Here is a 20847-nt window from a genome sequence, read left to right as displayed (position 1 = left end):
ATATATTTTTGGTTAATTTTTATAAATTACAAAAAAATTTATTAGCTTAAAATTCTAAATTTTCTCAAAAAAAAAAAAGTTTTAAATAAAAAAATAAAAAATATTATAAATATTTCTCTTTATATAATTATTAAATAAATATATTATTTTTTAAAATAAAGAAGATTGACTCGACCGATGGAGCCAATTGACCAACTATTAATATTTATAAATATTTATGAATTATGATTTCAGGTGCCAATAATTTTCCCAATAATTTAAATGTGCCTAAAAAGAAAGCATATAACATTGTCGAGAGGAATTCTGATTTCCATATAGAGGCCATCGAAATTTTTTATTCGTCTCACTATCACCCCTTTTTTTCTTCCACTCCTCTTCTCCCTTCCCTCGACACCCAATCCCCACCCATGGCCGCACCCAACGCCACCACCACCCTCCACGTCATCGCCGTCCCCTACCCCGGCCGCGGCCACGTCAACCCCATGCTCATACTCTCGCGTCTCCTCGCCGCCCGCCTCCCCCCTCCTGCCGTCGTCACCGTCGTCCTTACGGAGGAATGGCTCTCCCTCGTCGGCGGCCCCGCCGCCGCGCCCCCGGGCGTTCGCTTTCACACGCTTCCGAACGTCATCCCCTCCGAGAACGGCCGCGCCGCTGACATAGTCAAATTTATGGAGGCCGTTTACACGAAGCTGGAAGAGCCCTTCGAGAAGCTGCTAGATGAGTTGGACACGCCGGCGACGGCGATCGTTGCGGACACGTACTTGCCGTGGGTGGTGGATGTTGGGAAGAGGAGGGGCGTTCCGGTCTGCTCCTTGTATACTATGTCGGCGAGCTTCTTCTCCGCGCTTCTAAACTATGACCGGCTGCCGGGAGAGACAGGTCCGTACTCTCTCTTCTTGCCATGGAAAATTTTTTGTTTGTCTTTTTTTCATTAGAAGATATTATTGTTTAAAAATATTTTATAAGTTAGTATAATAAATAAATTATTAATATTACATGAGAGATTTACATACATACCACCCTATATTATTCTATTTATATATTTAACACATAAAATTTTAATATTACATATAAACCACACATAGTTTCATATCAAATATGAGTGATAGAAATGAAATATATGAGTGATATGAAAGAAATATGAGTGGTATATTTGATATTAAAATAGTATAGGATGATATGTATGTAATATTAAAGTTTTGGGTATTAAATATGTAAATAGAATGATATAAAGTGGTATGTATGTAAATTTCCCTAAAATTTAATATAGATCTAATAGCTTTTTAAGTGCAGAAATTTAGAAAAGGCTTTAGCCTTTTTATTTTATTTTAACCAAATTTGAGTTAGGGGGGCCAAATTAAGTGCGGGTCAGAAGATTTTTGAGGTAGATGACTCTTCTAGATCAACCCAGAGTTAGTCACGCCGCTAAGCGCCTTTTCGAAATGATAGACATGAATTCTCCGTTTAAAAAAAAAAAGACTTTAGACAACTTTTTAATGTAGAAATTTTTTAAAGAAAAAAAATTTATTCTAAAATATTATTTTAAAAAATATTTCAAAAAATAATAAAAAAACTAATTATAATAATATAATTTATAACAAAGTTAATGTGTTATTTATATAAGTAGTCATTGCAATTAGCAATTAGCAAATACTTTTGTCTTTTTTACTCCTCTCTTCTCTCAATCCTACATTTTACTGTACAATAATTGCCTTGTACACGATACCTTGAGATTACCCCTCTATTTTGGCAAATTATTAGGTCTGATCACCAGACCTATTTATAGGTCCGGACATCCACTAAAAATTCGCCACGTGGAATGTACACGTGTCCCCGAAAATTTAAATCAAGTGTGTCAAAAGCGTAGGTAAAGTGCAAGTAAAGCACAGTCAAAATACATCTAAAGCGCAATCATATTGCAGTCCACGTGGCATGTCCGGACTTATTTTTAGATGAGGTGACCGGATCTAATAATTTGCCCTCTACTTCCGACTACCATCCGGCCTTGCCGATTCGAGCCTCCTGGCACGACCAACGGAGCCGTCTCCCATCCAGATCCTCCGACGACAGATCCAAGCTCTGCCTAATCTCCCCGTCGCTAGATCTAAGATTTAGCTATAGATCCCCGTCGCCCGATCAGCCCAGATCGGCTCCTTCCAAGCGATTAGCTAGATTGCATGGATAACCGGAGCTTCATCCCCGTTTTCTGGTTTCAATGCAACCCCAGTCAGTTGATCGGAAACTGCATCCTAGTCTTCAAGCTTCACATCCTTCGCAGCTTCTGATCTGTCCGACTTCTCACCAGCGTTTAACTCTACTAGAACTCATCGTTAATTCCGACGACTTTCGACTTCAGATCTAGATATCACTCAGCCCCCTGCCGATGTCTTGATAGAGCTCCAATCCTCGGTATCATCTACAAGCGAAACAAATGCCGATCTCCATTCCCCATCTACAATAATCTGATATCTACGATCCCTTCTCTCCATCCATCTCTTCGTAGAGCTCTTGAGCCCGCAGTTATCCATATCTCTCTGCAACGAAATCATCTATCGTCGCCGATCATCCAGAATCGGCCGCGGCATCTTCTCCTGACCTAGGCCGATCGTTATAAGTCGCAATCACCTCTTTCCATCATCAACATTGGTGATTTCTTGGTCAATCAGGCCATCTCAAGCCTCCAGATGCCCACCATGCCGGTTTCAATTAAATGTCCAAGTACAGCAAATACTGCAATTAAGGCTACAACATTAGGATCGGGTCACTCTTATCTAGCTTACAAAGGCGTTAGGGCTTTTGGTCATAGGCATAGCACCGGCTATTTTTTAGACAGGAAATGAGAATAGAGAAGATATGATATGCTTCAACGAGATGATTTTAACAAGCAATTCTTTAAATCTCCAATTTATAATCATTGTTTCTGTCTCTTTTCCTTGGATAACTTGGGTATAGTTGCCCATCTTGTAGTTGCCCATCTTGAGCTCTTCTTGATTCCAACCCTTCCTTAAAGCTTTATTTAGTATGAGCATTTCATATTTGGAAACTGTTTGTTGATTCAAAGTATGGATTGAACCTCCCGAATGTACTTTGGGTATTCGATTTGGACCCATTTGGGCTCGGATCGAGTTGAATTTGGTGTCGTTGGGTTCGTATTTCTGAGACGCTCAATTCTACTATAAATTTGCTGAAATCAGAGTTCAGATGGTCCCATGTTTAATTTTTGAAGTTTCCAACTTGATTCTGCCTCGAGATTCATGCCCGATCAAGATAATTTTTCGATGATATATCAAGCTTCAACTAGCTTCATCTCGCCATCAGTGATTGACTGTCAAATCATGATTTTTGATTAAATCCCCAGCAATATGATTAGAAGAAACTTTTTTTTTTGGATAAATCCCCTACTACGTTCTTGACAACTTCTTTCCTAATAACAGTCTTAATGCTAGTCTGCTTGAGCCTGGAGAGATTACTAGTATCCAGCCGAAGCACATTGATCAATAACTTCTTTAGCTGTTTTCATTGGTTTTGTCTTTGCTTTTTTCAAAGATAGTTTTGGTAACTATAGATCATCTATATACACTTGAAGCTTGTGGGCCTTTTTCTTGTGTCTTTGCAAGGGTATAACGGTTCTTTTCATACTAGAAATGTTTTCGAGCTTCTTCATCTTAGTAGAGAACAATGATAACTGAGGGGCAGCTTTCAAAAAATAGTAAGAAAGCTTTCAAAAAATAGTAAGAAAGTTGTCCCAAACGAATCCTAAATCAATGTGATAAATCTCATTCAATGTGGCAACTAATCTAGGCCGAGATAAATTCAGAAAGATTTATTGTCAAATTGAGAAACTAAGTTGCACTATTAGATCTCCTTTGGGTTAGATCAATCAAGTTATTATATAAGCCTAAAATGGATTTAGTTACTTGCAAGCTTTCATTGTTAAAGTTTTCAAGAGCCTTAGGGCTTCGGGTTAGGTCAATTAAGCTTTTATGTATAAACTTTTTTGTAATTCTTAATTGTAAACATTTTTGTAACATTGACAATAGACTTAAATCAATAAATAAGGTGTTAGATGATGAGCTTGATGCATGCTCATATTACATTAGCTATGTTCTTTCTAATACTAAAATCTAAGTAGATTCTTACAACTTTTCTCTCTAGACATCTCTTTCTCTCTCTTCTTTCATCTAAGGCTCAAATTGTGATCAATAGTAAGGTCCTGGTATCACCCTTGGATAAATTAGAATACAGTCGTCTTTAGATTGAGGCTTGATTTGGGGCGGCATTCTTCCTGCTTCTTAAAGCATCTTTCTATTGCACAAATTTTTATCTTTACAGTAGAAAACTGCTTTAAGAAACAGTAAAAAAACCGTTCCAAATGAAGCCTGAATCTCTTCAATATATTTATTCTTCAACACTCAAACTTTAACAAAAAAAAACTATTTAATTTGATTTTTTTAATTAGGAAAACTTTCTTTTTAAAAATATTTAATTTTGATAAGTTGTAAGTATTATAGATAGTAAATTTTCAAATTTGTGTTTTTTTTCAAGTTGTTTTAATCAAATATTTAGTTGATTCTGACAATTTCAGATCATAACATAATGATTTAAAATCAAAATCACCGCATTTGATTTTATATATAAAACTAATTTTATAAATCCTTTTGCTTTGTATCTGTATATTTTATTAAATTTTTATTCTTTATTTATTATGTTCTATTTTTAAATCATAATTATAAAAGCATTATTCTAGTTCATATTTTTTACTTTCATTCAATTTTCAATAATTTGATTGTGGCAGATTAGGTTAAAACCAGACTGAAGCTATTTAAATATTAATAAATTTATTGTTTTGATATATTTGATTTAATAAATTGAAGCAATCAAATGGTAAACAAGCTTTGAGGACCTACACAATTTTGTTAATATTATTAATTAAGGCTTCGTTTGGGATGGCTTTTTGACTGCTTTTTAAAGCAGTTTTCTTGGCAGATTAGGTTAAAACCAGACTGAAGCTATTTAAATATTAATAAATTTATTGTTTTGATATATTTGATTTAATAAATTGAAGCAATCAAATGGTAAACAACCTTTGAGGACCTACACAATTTTGTTAATATTATTAATTAAGGCTTTGTTTGGGACTGCTTTCTTACTGCTTTTTAAAGCAGTTTTCTAGTAGAAATTTTTTTTATTTTTGTACTAAAAAGATGCTTTAAGAAGCAGTAAGAAAGCTGTCCTAAATGAAGCCTAAATCTAGTGAAAATGTTCTTAAAGTTAAGACATTAAAACATATATTTTATGACTTTCATATCAAATTGGTTAAAGTTAAGACATTATTTTATTTTAAGATGTTCTTAAAAGTTAATTTCGTAGGGTGGGTATAAATTTATGTCCAAATCTTTTGAATTGTCTTGACTTGTTTATTATCACCTTATCTAGGCTTGGTTTGGGCTTGATTCAAGCTCTTTTGTTTGTGTTTGTTCATTTTAAATGGTTAATATTTATTTGGATTGCTTTTATTTCATGCTCGGTTCATTTTGTGCTTAACAAGAACAAATGAGCCTTATCGAGCCTACTAACAAAATAATTTTTTAGAGCTTATTCACGAGCATATCTAGCTAGTGTTTTTGACCTACCAAACGAGTAAATTCACAAACATATCTGATAAGTGTTTTCTAGTTAAAAAACGATGCCGTTTACAAACAAATGAGCTCAGAAAATGATTCTTCTTATAACAAGCATATTCATAAATACTTCAAACAAACAATTCAACAAACATCGACACATACCTCTTATTCATGAACAAATTCATTCTATTGAAAGAATATCATATTAAAAATGGAATTGATTTTTTTATAAAATAAGAATTATTTATTATAACAAAACTAAAAATTATGTGAAAATATATTAAATAAAGATTTAATTGAGCTTCTTAATAAGCTTATATCGAGCTTGTTCACAAGCTTTAATTGATAATGTTCATAAACATAAACAAGCTGAACATATAGTTGCTCAAGTTGTTTATTTAATGGTTGACAATTTTAAAGTTTGTTCAAATTTATTTGATTACATAAACAAACAATCATGAATGAGTTGTGATTGAGCTGAGCCAAGAATAAGTCGAATGCTTGATTCATTTGCAGCCCTAATGCTTGATATAACTAGTTATACTTTTGAGTGTCTAGAAATTTTAATTAGGAGATTTAAATACTTTCCACGAAATTTTATCTTATTTATAAAACTAATATCCAAGAATTTAAACTGAATTTGTAAATTAATATATTTAAATGAATTCATTAATTATTTTTTCAACAAATTTTAGAGAATAAAAATTGATAGTTTTGTTGTGTTCTTCAAAATTTGAATGTTGTTATTGTAATTAATAAATAAAGCATTTTGATATCATTTTTATAAATATACCAGATTTAAATGTTCCATGGAAGAAGTCCTGATTAAACTCTCTTTTTTTAAGAACTCTTGCTTGCAGCCTGACACAGCTACATATTTTTCAGAACTTGCAAAAGCAGAAGGCGAACTCCTATCAAAATACATTCCTGGCCATGGCTCTATTCGCCTCTCCGATCTCAGTTCATTTCAATGCCTTCACAAGCCACTTGAACTCGCCTTACAAGCCGTCTCAAAATCAACAGAAGCACAATGCCTCCTCTTCACCAGTGCCTATGAGCTCGAGCCTCACATCATCAGCTCTCTACGTTCTCAGCTCTCTTCCCAAGTCCTCCCCATAGGCCCAATCATCCCTTACTTAACCCTCCAACAAACCAATCTCAAAACCCCCTCTCATGATGATGATGATGATGATGACTGCCTTACCTTTCTCAACTCGCAACCTCAAAGCTCAGTGCTTTATGTCTCATTAGGTAGCTTCTTGCCGGTTTCAAGATCTCAGATGGATGAAATTGCTTTTGGTTTGCAAGAAAGCAATGTCAAGTTCTTGTGGGTTGCGAGAGATGAGTCGTCGAGGTTACGGGAGATGATCGTCGGTGGCGGTGGTGATAGCAACGGAATGGTGGTGACATGGTGTGATCAATTGAAGGTGCTTTGCCACCCTTCTATTGGCGGGTTTTTGACGCACTGTGGGTGGAATTCGACGATGGAAGGGATTTTTGCTGGCGTGCCCATGCTTATTTTTCCGATAGTAGTTGATCAACCACCGAATGGGCGGCTTGTTGTTGATGAGTGGGAGGCGGGGGTGTGGTTGAGAGAGGATGCGAAGAGTGTTGAGGTGGTTGGGAGGAAAAAGGTTGCTGAATTGGTGAAGAGGGTGATGGATTTGGAAGGGGATGAGAGTAGGGAGATGAGGAAGAGGGTTGTGATGCTTAGAGAGGCTTGTAGGAGTGCGGTTGAAGAGGGTGGGTCTTCCACTGTTAATCTCAATGACTTCGTTGAGTTTCTCATACATGCAAAAGAAGATACTGCCAAGATATTCTGAGTGAAAATTTATTCGGGAGAAGAGATTTTATTTTTCTTCCGAACTCTAAGAATTGAATTGTAGCAGCTTGATAAAATTTATCTTGTATCTGGACTAAGATTTAGCTCAGTATCCCAAGGAGCTATTTTTTCACTTGCAGATTGAATGTCCATTGCTAGTTAAGATAAGTATGTTGCTTTATAAGAAGTTGAGTTGTATATGAACAGTTTCTATTCTATATATATTGCTGATTGTCTGTTTTCTTAATTTGTCTTAGCGAAATTCATGAAGGTTTGCTATGGAAACAAAGTGCAGGAGTTCGATTATTGAAATGGATCTCACTCTTTTTATCTCACAGAAACTTGTTTTCATTTTTTGTCTATGATAGGTTAATTCCATAGAAAATATCAATACTTGTTGACATCGTTACAGTTCATATAGGCTTTTTACTTACAATTTCAGCTTGTTCTTATCGATTCTGAGAGTTTGTAGTTGTTTTAGAATCTTTTCTGTCAAGCACTTGCACTTCAATCTTCAAAAGCACGAACAGTAATATTAACTAAATGGAAAGGGAAACAAATTTTTGATGAATGCAGCTGGAAGTAATTGATATTTTAATGCTCAATTTGCAGTTCAAAGTGTTAATAAATAGTACCTGGCTGCGTTTTCTCTGCAAAACCTTGGCTAGCTTCTTCTCATTAGCAGAAGTTCCATTAATGCTGTATCGGTAGGTGACATCTAAATTTCCCTTTTTATATCAAGTAGAGCATGCAGAGCAGATTTTGTATGAGTTTATGTAGAGTTTCAAAGATTAACCATAGCCTTTTGGGTCTTGTAACTAACATCTTTTCCACGACTTCTGCATCCAATGTGATTTCTTTCACTTGTTTGAGAAGTTAAATAATAAATTTTCAAGATTTTTTCAATAACATTGTTGTTAATCTGCATCAGTAGAGAAAGGAGATCATTCATCTTAGATTCTAATGAGTATTCACACATTGAAAAAATGCTAAAAGATAGGAGAATATTATATTTTTAATGTGCAAAATCTACTGAGGGAAAAACATGAGGTCATGCAAGTCAGAAAAAATGCACTAAAATCTAGTGGTACAAGTATATATTTCTATAAAGTGGAGGTGTTTGTATAATCTAAAGATTTAGACTAGAAAGAATGCCCCTTGCCTGTGGTGGATAATTGATAGGAAATACTTGGGTTCGCAAGTAAACCTAACCGAAATCAATACCAAAACAAGAGAAAACTGCTGTTTTCAGCAGAAAAATAGTAAATCGCAGCAGTTGTAGTGGAGAAAGCTCAAGGAAAATGGAAAAAAACAATATATTTCACTAGTAGATTCAAGAACACAAACAAAGATACAATTTCCTTCAATCCGAGAGGAAGGAATGACTCTCCAAATCTCTAGCCGTAGCCTAGAGCCCAAGAACACAAACCCTAGATCTCCCAACAAAATTCAAATGCAAGATAATCCCCCCTTTTCCTCCTAACCTCCTAATTAACCATAAAGGAGTTTTACAAAATGTCTAAACAGCCCCTCGCATTCAAAATTTCTCTCCCAAAATTCTTCCCTGGCCCCCGTCGACTTTGCTCCCTCCGCTCGGTTCCGCCTGTTGGCTGCGGTTCCGTCGCGAGAAGACCCGGACCGGTCCGGGTTGGACCGCTCCAGCCGGCCCCTCCTGGGCCGGCGTAACAATAATATAACACGATGTTATTGTTGATGGTTGTTGAATGGATGGCTCATCCAAAGAAAGAGCCATCCATTTGAACTATGATGGTCCAATTCAAAAAAAATAGACCAACTGATACAAATTGAACCTTCATAATGATTTCCTTGAGAAATTCATATACAATTACATCCTTAGGGACTTTTGATTAGGCTATGGTCAACCATGGTTGACCATAAAAAGCTAAATAACCCTTATGGGTGCACATGAACCAACATAGGCTTAAGAAACTTAATCTTTCAAATTCATGAAATGCTTTGCCTTCAAAAGATTCCATTAAGGGAGTAGAAGTCCTTAGATCCTGAGTGGTCCCATGGGTTGGCCAATCGTTATGTCTATATAAGGTTTAACCTAAAGCCAACCTTTATAGGTTAAGTAGATCAAACCTTTTTTAACCTTTAAAATAGCCAAACCATGTGGACCTTGAGCTCATAATAGGATGCCTACGTATGGAACACTGATAGGAAGTGCTTGAGTTCGCAAGTAACCCTAATGGGAAATACTTGAGTTCGCAAGCAAACCTAACAACAATTGGTAAAACAATGATAAAAACAAAGAAAATATGGTGGAAGAACAATCAAATGATAGATAATCTTATAGAAAGCAAAGTGAAACAAGAACAAAGCAAAGATACAAGAGATCCTCAATTTGAGAGGAGGGTCGTCTCTTCCAAATCTCTAGACAAGAGAGTCTAGAGCCCAAGCCGCCAAGAAACCCTAATTGAGAATAAATCCAAACATAATTCCTCCCTAATCCTCTCATGCTCTTTAATACAAAAGCTTTCCAAATCTAATTTCCCTCCCAAGCCCTAGCCGTCCCCTCCTTTTCAATTTGAATTCAATTGGACAAGTGGGACCCTCACCATGGGCGGGAAAACCCAAGGGAGGCGGAATGTTTCCACCTCATGTAAACAAACTGAGCTGGCTAGGCCGGTTCAGGGTGAACCGGCCTCACAATACCGTCCTCCCAAAGAATCACCTTGTACTCAAGGTTAAAATTAGAAAACTGATGTTTCACCCTCTCGAATGATTCCCATGTGGCCTCGTAGTTAGAAAGGTTCTTCCATTTGATCAAAACTTTCTTAGTTTCATCTTCTTTCTGGCGAACCACTCTCAGCTCTAAGGGTTCCAGAACCACCTCATATGTGAATCCTTGAGGCACACTTTTTATTGTACAATTTTAAATCATAGTTCGGCATATGATGTTGTTGTCACAAAGTCGTGTTGCTATTTAATTATATTCCTATGGTATAGACTCTTCTGAGTCATATCCAAATATCTGTTACCCTTGACATAAACTGTATGATTGACCATTAATATGTCTTGGTGAATTACTTGTGGAGTTGTAATTTGAATCAAGTTTCTCTGATTTGATGGGCATAAACTGTGGTGTAAATTAATGAATGTAAAATGTAATTGATATGATCTTTGGACTGTTCTGCTGCCAAAATTATTGGTAATGGTTGAGAGTAACATATACCACTTGTGTTCTCATAAGAAATTGATCTCCATTTATAGGCTATATGCTAATGGCTATGTATTTGTGGGAAAATTGGTAATGTGTAAATCAATTCGTTATGGATGGTGATATAATTGATTTAAAACTAATAAGTGTCTTTTCTTTTAATTAACAGTTGTTATTAAATGCTAAGTACATTTTTCTTCATTAGCTTAATTAATCTTGTGATTGATTAATGGAATTAATAACAGTTAAGGGTTCTCTAATAATCATTTCTTATATATATATATATTTATATATATATTGTGTGTGTGTGCATGTGTGTGATAAGTGGGAGACCACATAAAAATTCGACCTAGTTCATTTTCACGAAAAAGAAACTGAGAGCTCTTACTTGGAGAGGAAAGCCGGTTTCAGCCGGAGGAGGAGAACCTTGCGGCTAGGGCATCATCTTATTTGCTTGATGCAAGGGGAAATGTAAAATATAATATAAGAGCATTAATAAAGAATTTTCTTTCTCTTGTTTTCTATAGTATGTTTTTCGTTTTTGTATGATTGAGTCACTTGGTTATTCATGCTATAGCTCCATTCCTCCATAAGATCATTGTTCTTGACATGCATTGGTTGTAAGCTTGAATCGCAGGTGTAACCGTTCTTTATATGTTATTTGGAGAAGGTCGTTGGCAAGAAGAAATATCTAAATCCTATTTGTGCTTGCTTCAGTTTGGGGTTTTTTCAATTTACTGTTTTTGTCAAAGATTTGAATATATCTTATAATTTTATTGGATTACTATCTTCACATATCAATAAAAGAATTGAGATCGAGGTTTCTCCAACCTGAACTATGTAAATATTTATGTTCTTGTTCATGGTCTTTCCAAGTGCTTATGTTGGATAAATCATTCTTATTATAATCTTGTTTTACTATTGTTCAATTATAGTAAATTGCAGTTGTTACTTTGATTTTTGCAAAGATTTGAAGAAAGAAAGTTTGTTTATCTTGTAACTACTTTTTTTTAATTAATTATCCAAGTGAAAATTTTCATCTCTATCTTTTTAAAATTTAATAAAGATTGTTAGTTAAAATTTACTTTTAAACTTTGATTGAGAGTTTTGCAAATTTCTTAAAAGCTCCAGATATATATATTGCTCCTTGTACACCCAACAATTTGGTAACAGAGCATATTTATTTTTCAAGATTCTTTACAAAATATATGTTACAAAGTTTGACATGGAGAAATTTGATGGGAAGAACAATTTCAATTTTTTGGAAATGAAATTAGAAACAATTTTAATACAACAAGCAGTTCAAAAAGCTTTTTTATCTAAATCAGAATTACCTACATCTATTTATGAGCAGGAAAAGGTCCAAAAGGTCCATATACAGAAAAAGGTTTTTAGTTTAAACATTTTGTGTTTGACAAATTAGGTTGTCTCATGTAAAAATTGTCTGAATTATTGAAAAAATTAGAAGAATTGAATAGAAATTTTAATTAAAATTTAATAAGATCTAATCGTTGTCACCAAATAGTTTTAAGCTTTTAATCTTCTCAAAGTGAACTACATTTTCTAAATCGTACCTGTACCTAAACTGCTCAAATTGTGTTAATCGTTCTTCTGTTCTTTTTTTATTATTGTTTTGTTTTTTATCTGTCTGTGAACTGGGAATAGGAGTCACTTGGAATTGGAGATCTTATGCTTACATTAAATAAGATTAGTTGGAATAGGACGTTAAATGATGCTGGGTTTATATGGTAGTTTCAATAATGTTTTAAATAAGGTTACTCGTTATTGATTTGAGCATTATTTATTTACAGGAAGAGCTAGTGGTGGCAAATTGAAACATGCAAATGGGTTTTATTTTTCTATCCATGTTGATTTTAATGCTTCATGGATGAGAAAAGTGGAGGGTTGCATTAGGTAGTCGGCAGTCAATGTAAAACTTGTCGAATAATCATGAATCCTTTAAAAATTTGTGTTAAATGATAGGGTGTCTCCTATAAGCGACGTGCTATATGACCTGAATATAGTTACAAGTGTGCAATGGCCATTGCACCGGCGTCTAGGTGCAGTGTTAAATAGACAAGAGTTCTCACATATGTGGGCAATGAAGCTAGTCCATGAAGCTAAAATTGGGATTGAAATTTGGAATATAGGCTCCCTTATAGAAAATTAATGGAATTAATAGGTATTATATTTCATAGGAAAATAAATATTCTGTGCATTCAGGAAACTAAATGGGTTGGAGAGAAGGCTAAAGAGATTGATAGTTTATGATATAAATTATAGTATTGAGGTAGGAGTTGTACTAGAAATGGTGAATGTGTGATTACAGATAAGAGTTTGAAGGATAATGTTATAAAAATTAACAGAATTGGAGATAGAGTTATAACTTTAAAGATTGTTGTTAATTCTAAGATTGTTAATATTATAAGTGCTTATGCTCCTTAAATAGGTTTGTATATGAGTTCAAAATTTATATTTTGGAATGACTTATAGAATTAATATAAAAGTTACCTCTTGAAGAAAGAGTTTTTTTTTTTTTTGAGATTTAAATGGACATGTTGGTACATATATAGATGATTTTAAAAGCATTCTTGATGGCTATGGATTTGGAACAACAAATGAAGGTGGTAAAACTATATTAGATTTTTGTTTAGCTTATACTTTTTTAATAGCTAATACCTTATTTAAAAAAAGAGATAAGCATCTTATCACTTATAAAAATGGATATAGTAAAATACAAATTGATTATTTTCTTATAAAAAAATTAGATCATTTAGATTGCAAAGATTGTAAAGTTATTCCAAATAAAAATTTATGTACAAAACATCGATTATTAATTTTGAACTTTAAGATAAAGGGACAAAATAAAAAATAAAGTAAAACAATTTTATAGGATTAGATAGAGGCATTTAAAAATAGGGGTTTTTACATACATAACATCCAAAAATAGTAGACCTGTCAATTTCGGGTTACGGGTCGGGTTCGGGTCGAACCCGAAACTGACCCGGCACTATTCGGGTTCGGGTCGACCCGACCCGTTTTTGCAAACGGGTCGGTTTTCCGGACCCGAACCCGACCCGCTTCGGGTTCGGGTCAACCCAAACCCGAAAATTCCGGGTCGGGTTCGGGTCGGGTTTTCGGGTCGGGTCCAATATTGACAGGTCTAAAAAATAGCTTATTTACTCATCTAACATCTAAACCTTAGTATTTACATGCCTACCACCTTAATGACCTGATCCTCATCCAAATTAACACGCCGTTCGACTCCCGTGAAAACCACGTCGCGAATACATTCTCTCGTGCGCGGGAAACAGAGTAGCTCTCTCACATTGCTAGCAGCTCTCTCATCTCGCGTTGCCTGCAGCTTTCTCATCTAGATTTGCATTCATCTACCATCAGCTCACCTTCCCTCCTTCCCATTGGACCGACGCCGGTGCAGACCTCCCGCCAGTCGCGTTGCCTGCAGCTATCTCATATAGAGTTGCCTTCATCTACCATCTAAACTATTTAACGTTGCAGCTCACCTTCCCTCCTTCCCATTAGGTCGGGCCGGTGCAGACCTCCCGCCAGCTTAGTTTTGGCCGCCGGTTATATTCACGTAAATCCTGATAACGAATGATTTCAAATTGATAAGCTTCTTTACTGTAGCATCGTATGATGGATGAAATTGATGAAAAGCTTCAGCTCAATATTTCTTCACTTTAGCTTTTCTCTGTTTTTAGTTTTATGTTTTTTGCAAGTGAAGCCTCCTAAATTGCTTCCGCACTGCTCTCTACTGTTCATCTTCTTCCTCTTTGCTCTATTTTCTTTACGATATTTTATAATTTTCTGCAAAACGTTCCTCACATTTAATTTGAATCCAAATTTGTGCGCACAGCTGAATTTCTTGGTCGTTTCACTTTCTCCTCCTCATTATCTGTTGTTTGATTCTCGTATACAAGCTGTAATAGAATTCAAGCTCTGTTAGCATATAGTGCAACTTGATGGTTAATGAAAATGAAATGAAATCAATTTCATTTCCCAGCTTCCTGGTTATTTTCTCTACTTTTATTTGTCGAATTGCTGAATGAGATGAATCAGCCAATGCGAGATGAGAGAGCTGCTGGCAACGTGAGAGAGCTACTCTGTTTCCCGTGCACGAGAGGATGTATTCACGACGTGGTTTTCACGGAGTCGAACGACGTGTTAATTTTGATGAGGATTAGGTCATTAAGGTGGTAGGCATGTAAATACTAAAGTTTAGATGTTAGATGAGTAAATAAGTTATTTTTGGGTGTTATGTATAAAGATTTGAAGAAAGAAAGTTTGTTTATCTTGTAACTACTTTTTTTTAATTAATTATCCAAGTGAAAATTTTCATCTCTATCTTTTTAAAATTTAATAAAGATTGTTAGTTAAAATTTACTTTTAAACTTTGATTGAGAGTTTTGCAAATTTCTTAAAAGCTCCAGATATATATATTGCTCCTTGTACACCCAACAATTTGGTAACAGAGCATATTTATTTTTCAAGATTCTTTACAAAATATATGTTACAAAGATTGACATGGAGAAATTTGATGGGAAGAACAATTTCATTTTTTTGGAAATGAAATTAGAAACAATTTTAATACAACAAGCAGTTCAAAAAGCTTTTTTATTTAAATCAGAATTACCTACATCTATTTATGATCAGGAAAAGGTCCAAAAGGTCCATATACAGAAAAACGTTTTTAGTTTGATCATTTTGTGTTTGACAAATTAGGTTCTCTCATGTAAAAATTGTCTGAATTATTGAAAAAATTAGAAGAATTGAATAGATAAAAAAACTCTTCCCAATAGGATATATTTGAAAGAGAAGTTCTATGGATATAGAATGGATGAGGGAAAATTTATTGATGACAATTTAGATGAATTTAATAAGCTTATCTTGGCTCTTAAAAATCTAGAAGTTCAGATTAAGGATGAAGATAAGGCAATTATTATGATTAATTCACTACCCACATCTTTAAAAAAGTTCAAAGAAATTTAAAATATGGAAGAACAATAACAATGAATGAAGTCCAGAATGCTCTCTCTTCTAAGATCTTGGACTTGAAAACCTCCGAAAAAAATTATCAAGGGAAAGATTTATATATGTACATGGTAGTTCTCAACAAAGAGGAATGGTTTCAAAAAAGAGAGATCTAAAAGTATAAGCCTCTAAGAAATATTACAAGAATTTGAAATGTTGGCAGTATAATAAAATTGATCATATCAGAAAGTTGTCTTAAAAAGGTTTCAAAAGATTAGTCTCAATCTCAAGGGGAATGCAACAATTGTTGGAGAGAATTATGATAGTGTTGATATTCTTACAATTAGTAATCATCAGAGATCTAAGGAAAAAATTTTCGATTTAGGTTGCACTTATCACCAATCTAATTAAGGAGTGATTCACTAATTACTAAAATCTAAATAGAGATAAGGTCTTACTTGGAAACAAGTTTTGGTATTGGTTCCATTACAATTAGATGCACATGGTCAGGTGAGAATTATCAAGGATGTAAGACATGTTCCTGATTTGAAGAGAATTTTAATTTATTTAGGGACTTTGAATGACTTTGGTTATGTTTTTCAAATCCGAGAAAGTTTGTTGAGAATTTTGAAAGGAGCACTTGTAGTTATGAAAGGCTTAAAACAAAATGAGCTTTATGTGTTGGGTGCTACAGTGGTAGGTGAAACCCATGTGCCAGCTAAATCATGGCATCAACTATTGGGACAATTGAGTGACAGAGGTTTGGTAAAGTTACAGAAACAGGGTTTGTTTGACAGTGATTCAGTTGCATAGATTGATTTCTGTGAACCTTGTATAATTGGTAAATCACATACGCTTAGTTTAAGATTGTCAGCATAGAGGACAAAGAATGTTTTGGATTATATTCATTCGTATTTATGGGGTCCTGCTACAGTTCTATGCCTGGCGGCAATCGGTATTTTCTTTCTTTCATTGATAATTGTTCTAGAAAGGTTTAAATTTTCTTGCTAAAATCAAAGGATGAAACATTTTCTAAATTTCTAGAATGAAAATTATTGGTTGAGAATCAAAGGAATAGAAAACTTAAGGTTTTAAGAACTGATAATGAGTTGAAATTCTGTAATGAAAATATTAATGAGTTTGTTCAAATTCTGGTATCATTAGACATAAGACAGTTAGCTATACACCTCAACAAAATGACCTTGCAGAAAGAATGAATAGGACTCTTTTTGATAGAGTAAGATGTTTGCTTTATAGTTCTGGTTTGTCTAAATTCTTTGGGGTGAAGCACTTACTATAGCATGTTATTTATTAAACAAAATACCATCTAGTGTTGTTTATTTTAAAACTCCATAGCAATTATAGACTAAAAAATAATCAGATTTGACACATTTAAGGGTTTTGGTTGTATAGCTTCTATTCATCAGAACAAAGAAATGTTAGAGCCTAGATCAGTTAAATGTGTGTTTCTAGGATATCCTTCAAGTATTAAATGATACTGATAGTGGGATTTGAGATTGCCTGATGTTAAAATAATAGTCAGCGATAATGTCATTTTTAATGAAGATAGATTATATATTTCTGAGTCAAAAAATAAAAATAAATAAACTAACTCAATTGAAAACAAAATTACATATTCAAGAAAAGACTATTATGAATTTTAGGTGATGCCTCCAATAAACACGAATCAGAAAGTTGTCTCAAACGATAGCTAAGTTTAAGCATCATCTTAGTAAGGTTTGCTTATGTATTGCTCAGGCCTTTGTAGATTTGAGAGCTCAGATAGCGTAGTCTAGAGCAAATGAGTCATAAAGGAAATTGAAAATAAAATTTCACATTATTGAGTCAAGTTAGGGAGCTTATATGCCAACAGCTCCCTACCTTGACTCAATAATGTGAAATAAAAATTATTCTTTATTTTTTTTGTTCAAAATGTTGTTGGAAATTTTATTATTTGGACTATATTTTGTTTTGAATTCCTGCTCCTTAAACTCATATAAATAGGAGATGGAAGAGAAGGATGAGATAAACCAGCTTAAGAATTACTGCAAAATTTTTATTGAGTAATGGAGAGATTAAATGAGAGAAGATAGTTCTTTGAGAAGTATTCAAATGGAGGTCTTTTACGTTTAATCGGAGTAACTAAGCTTGGATGGGATCAGCTAGCTTAAAAATCTTAGAGTTCGAAGAGTGAATTCAAACCTGGATAAAATTCTGAGCTTTTAAAAAAATTTCTATGCTTTCTTCAGCTTATCTGAGCCATCAAAGTTTAGTATAGAAATCTCCTGACTGCAGTAAAGAAGTCTTAAAATCCATGGACGCTGCATTAATTTTTGCATTCCCTATTGATTCCATCAAATTCTCATTCTTATTCATGAAGCTGCCACCTTCGAGCTTACTGAAGAGTTGCCGATTTCAATTATGCTCCAACCAGGATTCTTCCGTATATCAACCTCAGCCACCTTTTCCCTCAATTTCACCACATCATTCCATCTCTCAGCTGCAGCATATGCATGTGAAAGGAGAACATAGTTCCCACTGTCACCAGGATCAAGCTTATTGAGCTTCTTATTGGCATACTCTGCCATTGTGACATTACCATGAACCTTGCAAGCTCCCAGGAAAGCCCTCCATGCTATTGCATCAGGCCTCATTATCATTTCTCCAATGAACTCAAAAGCCTTGTCCAATTGACCACAACGGCTAAGAAGATCAATAACACATCCATAATGCTTCATCTGAGGCTCCACCCCATGAACTTCTCTCATGCTCTCAAAATATTTAAGCCCTTCATCAACCAACCCAGAGTGCACGCAGGCAATCAAGACACCCAGGAATGTCACCTCATCAGGCTTAAACTCCGTCCTCAACATATCAGAAAAAGCCTGCAAGGCACTGTCGCCATTTCCGCTAGTCGCCAGCCCCAATATGATCGAATTCCATGTCAGAGTATCCTTCTTTCTCATGCCATCAAATACTTTATACGCCTCACTGATGCATCCACACTTGGAGTACATGTCAATCAAGGTGTTCCCAACAAAAATATCCATTGTTATGCCATTCCTTCGAATGCATGCATGAACTGACCGCCCGAGATTGCGTGCAACAAGATGCGCACAAGCAGAGAGGACACTTGCAATCACAATTTCATCTGGCTTTATCTTAGTTTTCTGCATTTTTCTGAATAGTTCTAGTGCTTCTAGGAAATTTTTCATTTGACAATACCCGGTAATCATCAAGCTCCAAGAAACTAAATCCCTCTCAGGCATCCTATCAAACATCTTTCTTGCACCAACCAAGTCTCCAGCCTTCGCAAATGTCGCAATCATCGCATTCATAGTGATCGAATTCTTCTCCCTCATTTCATCAAACAACTTCTGAGCATCTTCCACAAATCCTCGTCGGCCATAGTAGTCTATCAAAGTATTTCCAAGATACAAATCAACCTCTATGCAATTGTCCTCTATATACTTGACCACAGTCTCTCCCAATTCCCATTCTCTCAATTGTGTGCAAGCAGAGATGACATTCACCATGGTCACCCCATCAGCCTTTACTTTTGCTGCACGCATCATTTCAAAAAGCCTCAAAACATCATTAAATCGTTGAGCCTTTGCACTCCCGCAAATTAAAGAGTTCCATGACACTAAATCTCTAACCGTCATTTCATCAAACAGCTGTCGTGCATAACCCAATTCCTTGCAAGATGAGTACAGACTAATCAGTGCATTTGATATGAAGACATCAGAGATGAATCCTAGTTTCAGAACATGGACATGAATCCACTGACCATCTATCATGGCTGGAATCTTCACGCAAGCCTTGAGCACGAAAGGGAAGGTCATGTTGTCATGTTTGAGCCCTAGAGCTCTGGATTGGCTGTAGAGAAGGAGGGCTTCCGTTGGGGTGTTGCTTTGGGCAAAGGCTCTAAACATTGTGTTGAAGATGAAGGTGTTAGGGTTTTCTATTTGGTTGAAGATGAGGAGAGAATGAGGGAGATGAGAAGGGGAGATAGTGTAAAAGGCGAGAACTTTAGAGATGTGCAACGGGTGCCTATGGAGACCTGAGACAATGAGTTGGCCGTGGAGTAGTTTGATTGCTTCCATGGAGCGGGAGACAGAAAGGTAGACTAATATAGGATAAAATGTTTTAAATTTGAAATTTTGAATTTTATATAGATCTAAAATGCATGAAATTAGAAGAAAAAAAATACACCTTAGTTTATTCTTTAAAAAAAATATGTCTGAATCTGAATGATTCCTTTAAATCAAAATAATTTTTTTTAGGCTGATGATCAATATTTTCATGGGAAGATTAAGTGCAAAGCCCATATTTTCATTCTACAAAATATAATTATAAAGGTCAGAGCTAAAAAAACAACTTATCCAATTTTACAATTAAAGAACCTAAAGCTGTAAAGAAAAAAAACAACAACAACAATACTCTAACCAAAAACAAAGAAAGAACAGAGGGTAAAGTACCTTTGCTTAGTTAAGTTGGTTAGCGGGCACGGCTGGGTACCCTCATCTCGTGTTCGAATCTATCTGGCGGCAGCACCTCCTTCGTGGGGGCCCAATAAACGTTGTTCACGAGCTCTAATAGGTGTGGGTAACTCATCTAAGTTGATCGAGGTTTACGTATCGCCAAGTGCTCTTGGCAAGCCTGGAAGTGACAGTGGACGGTTCCTCGTCAACAAAAAAATAAAATAAATTATATCTGAACTCGATATTGATTAAAAAAAAAAAAAAGAAGAAGAGCCATTAAAAATGAAGGTTGTTTTCAAATGCTTAATAGTCGATTACAATTCCTATCATAAATATATAAATAGAAGTTTTTAAATAATCATTTTAAATTAACAAAAAAAAAAAAGAATTTACTAGTAGAAAATATTAAAAAATGATTAATTATGCCAACATTATCAGAAGGATAACATAACATGTTTTAAACCTGAATGTAAATCATAATCAACTTTTTAGAACTTAGTATTTGAGCTTGAATATCATAAATAGCAATGTGTACTTTCACTTGCATTTTTATAGGGGTGTCATAGTATACTTAATAACATAACATATATTTTCATTTATACTATCGTAGAAGTATTTGAGTATACTTGTATAAAAATATCATGGTATACTTATTAACAAAACATTCGTTGCTTTTAAACTTATTTCATTTAATACAGTACACCACATGAATTATGATATGCGTGTTTTGATGTCTCTCTA

At 34.7% G+C, this 20847-nt stretch overlaps 2 protein-coding genes across 2 annotated transcripts; one reads left to right on the top strand and one right to left on the bottom strand.

Moving 5' to 3' along the window:
- Positions 1-296: 296 nt before the first annotated feature.
- Positions 297-7693, top strand: LOC110104083 (UDP-glycosyltransferase 87A1). The gene is made up of 2 exons (XM_020833050.2): positions 297-879; positions 6510-7693. Exons 1-2 carry the CDS (start codon positions 408-410, stop codon positions 7445-7447), a joined length of 1410 nt encoding a protein of 469 aa, XP_020688709.1. The 5' UTR covers positions 297-407; the 3' UTR covers positions 7448-7693.
- Positions 7694-17778: 10085 nt separating this feature from the next.
- On the bottom strand, positions 17779-19766 carry LOC110104078 (pentatricopeptide repeat-containing protein At2g22410, mitochondrial). Its single transcript, XM_028695826.1, has one exon. The coding sequence runs from the start codon at positions 19726-19728 to the stop codon at positions 17995-17997; it is 1734 nt and encodes a 577-aa protein (XP_028551659.1). The 5' UTR covers positions 19729-19766; the 3' UTR covers positions 17779-17994.
- Positions 19767-20847: the final 1081 nt, after the last annotated feature.

Source organism: Dendrobium catenatum, unplaced genomic scaffold, assembly GCF_001605985.2.
Source record: "Dendrobium catenatum unplaced genomic scaffold, ASM160598v2 fragScaff_scaffold_692, whole genome shotgun sequence".
In the NCBI taxonomy this organism is placed as follows: domain Eukaryota; kingdom Viridiplantae; phylum Streptophyta; class Magnoliopsida; order Asparagales; family Orchidaceae; genus Dendrobium; species Dendrobium catenatum.
The sequence above is the reverse complement of the archived record's forward strand: the minus strand, read 5'-3'. Positions and strand labels throughout refer to the sequence as shown.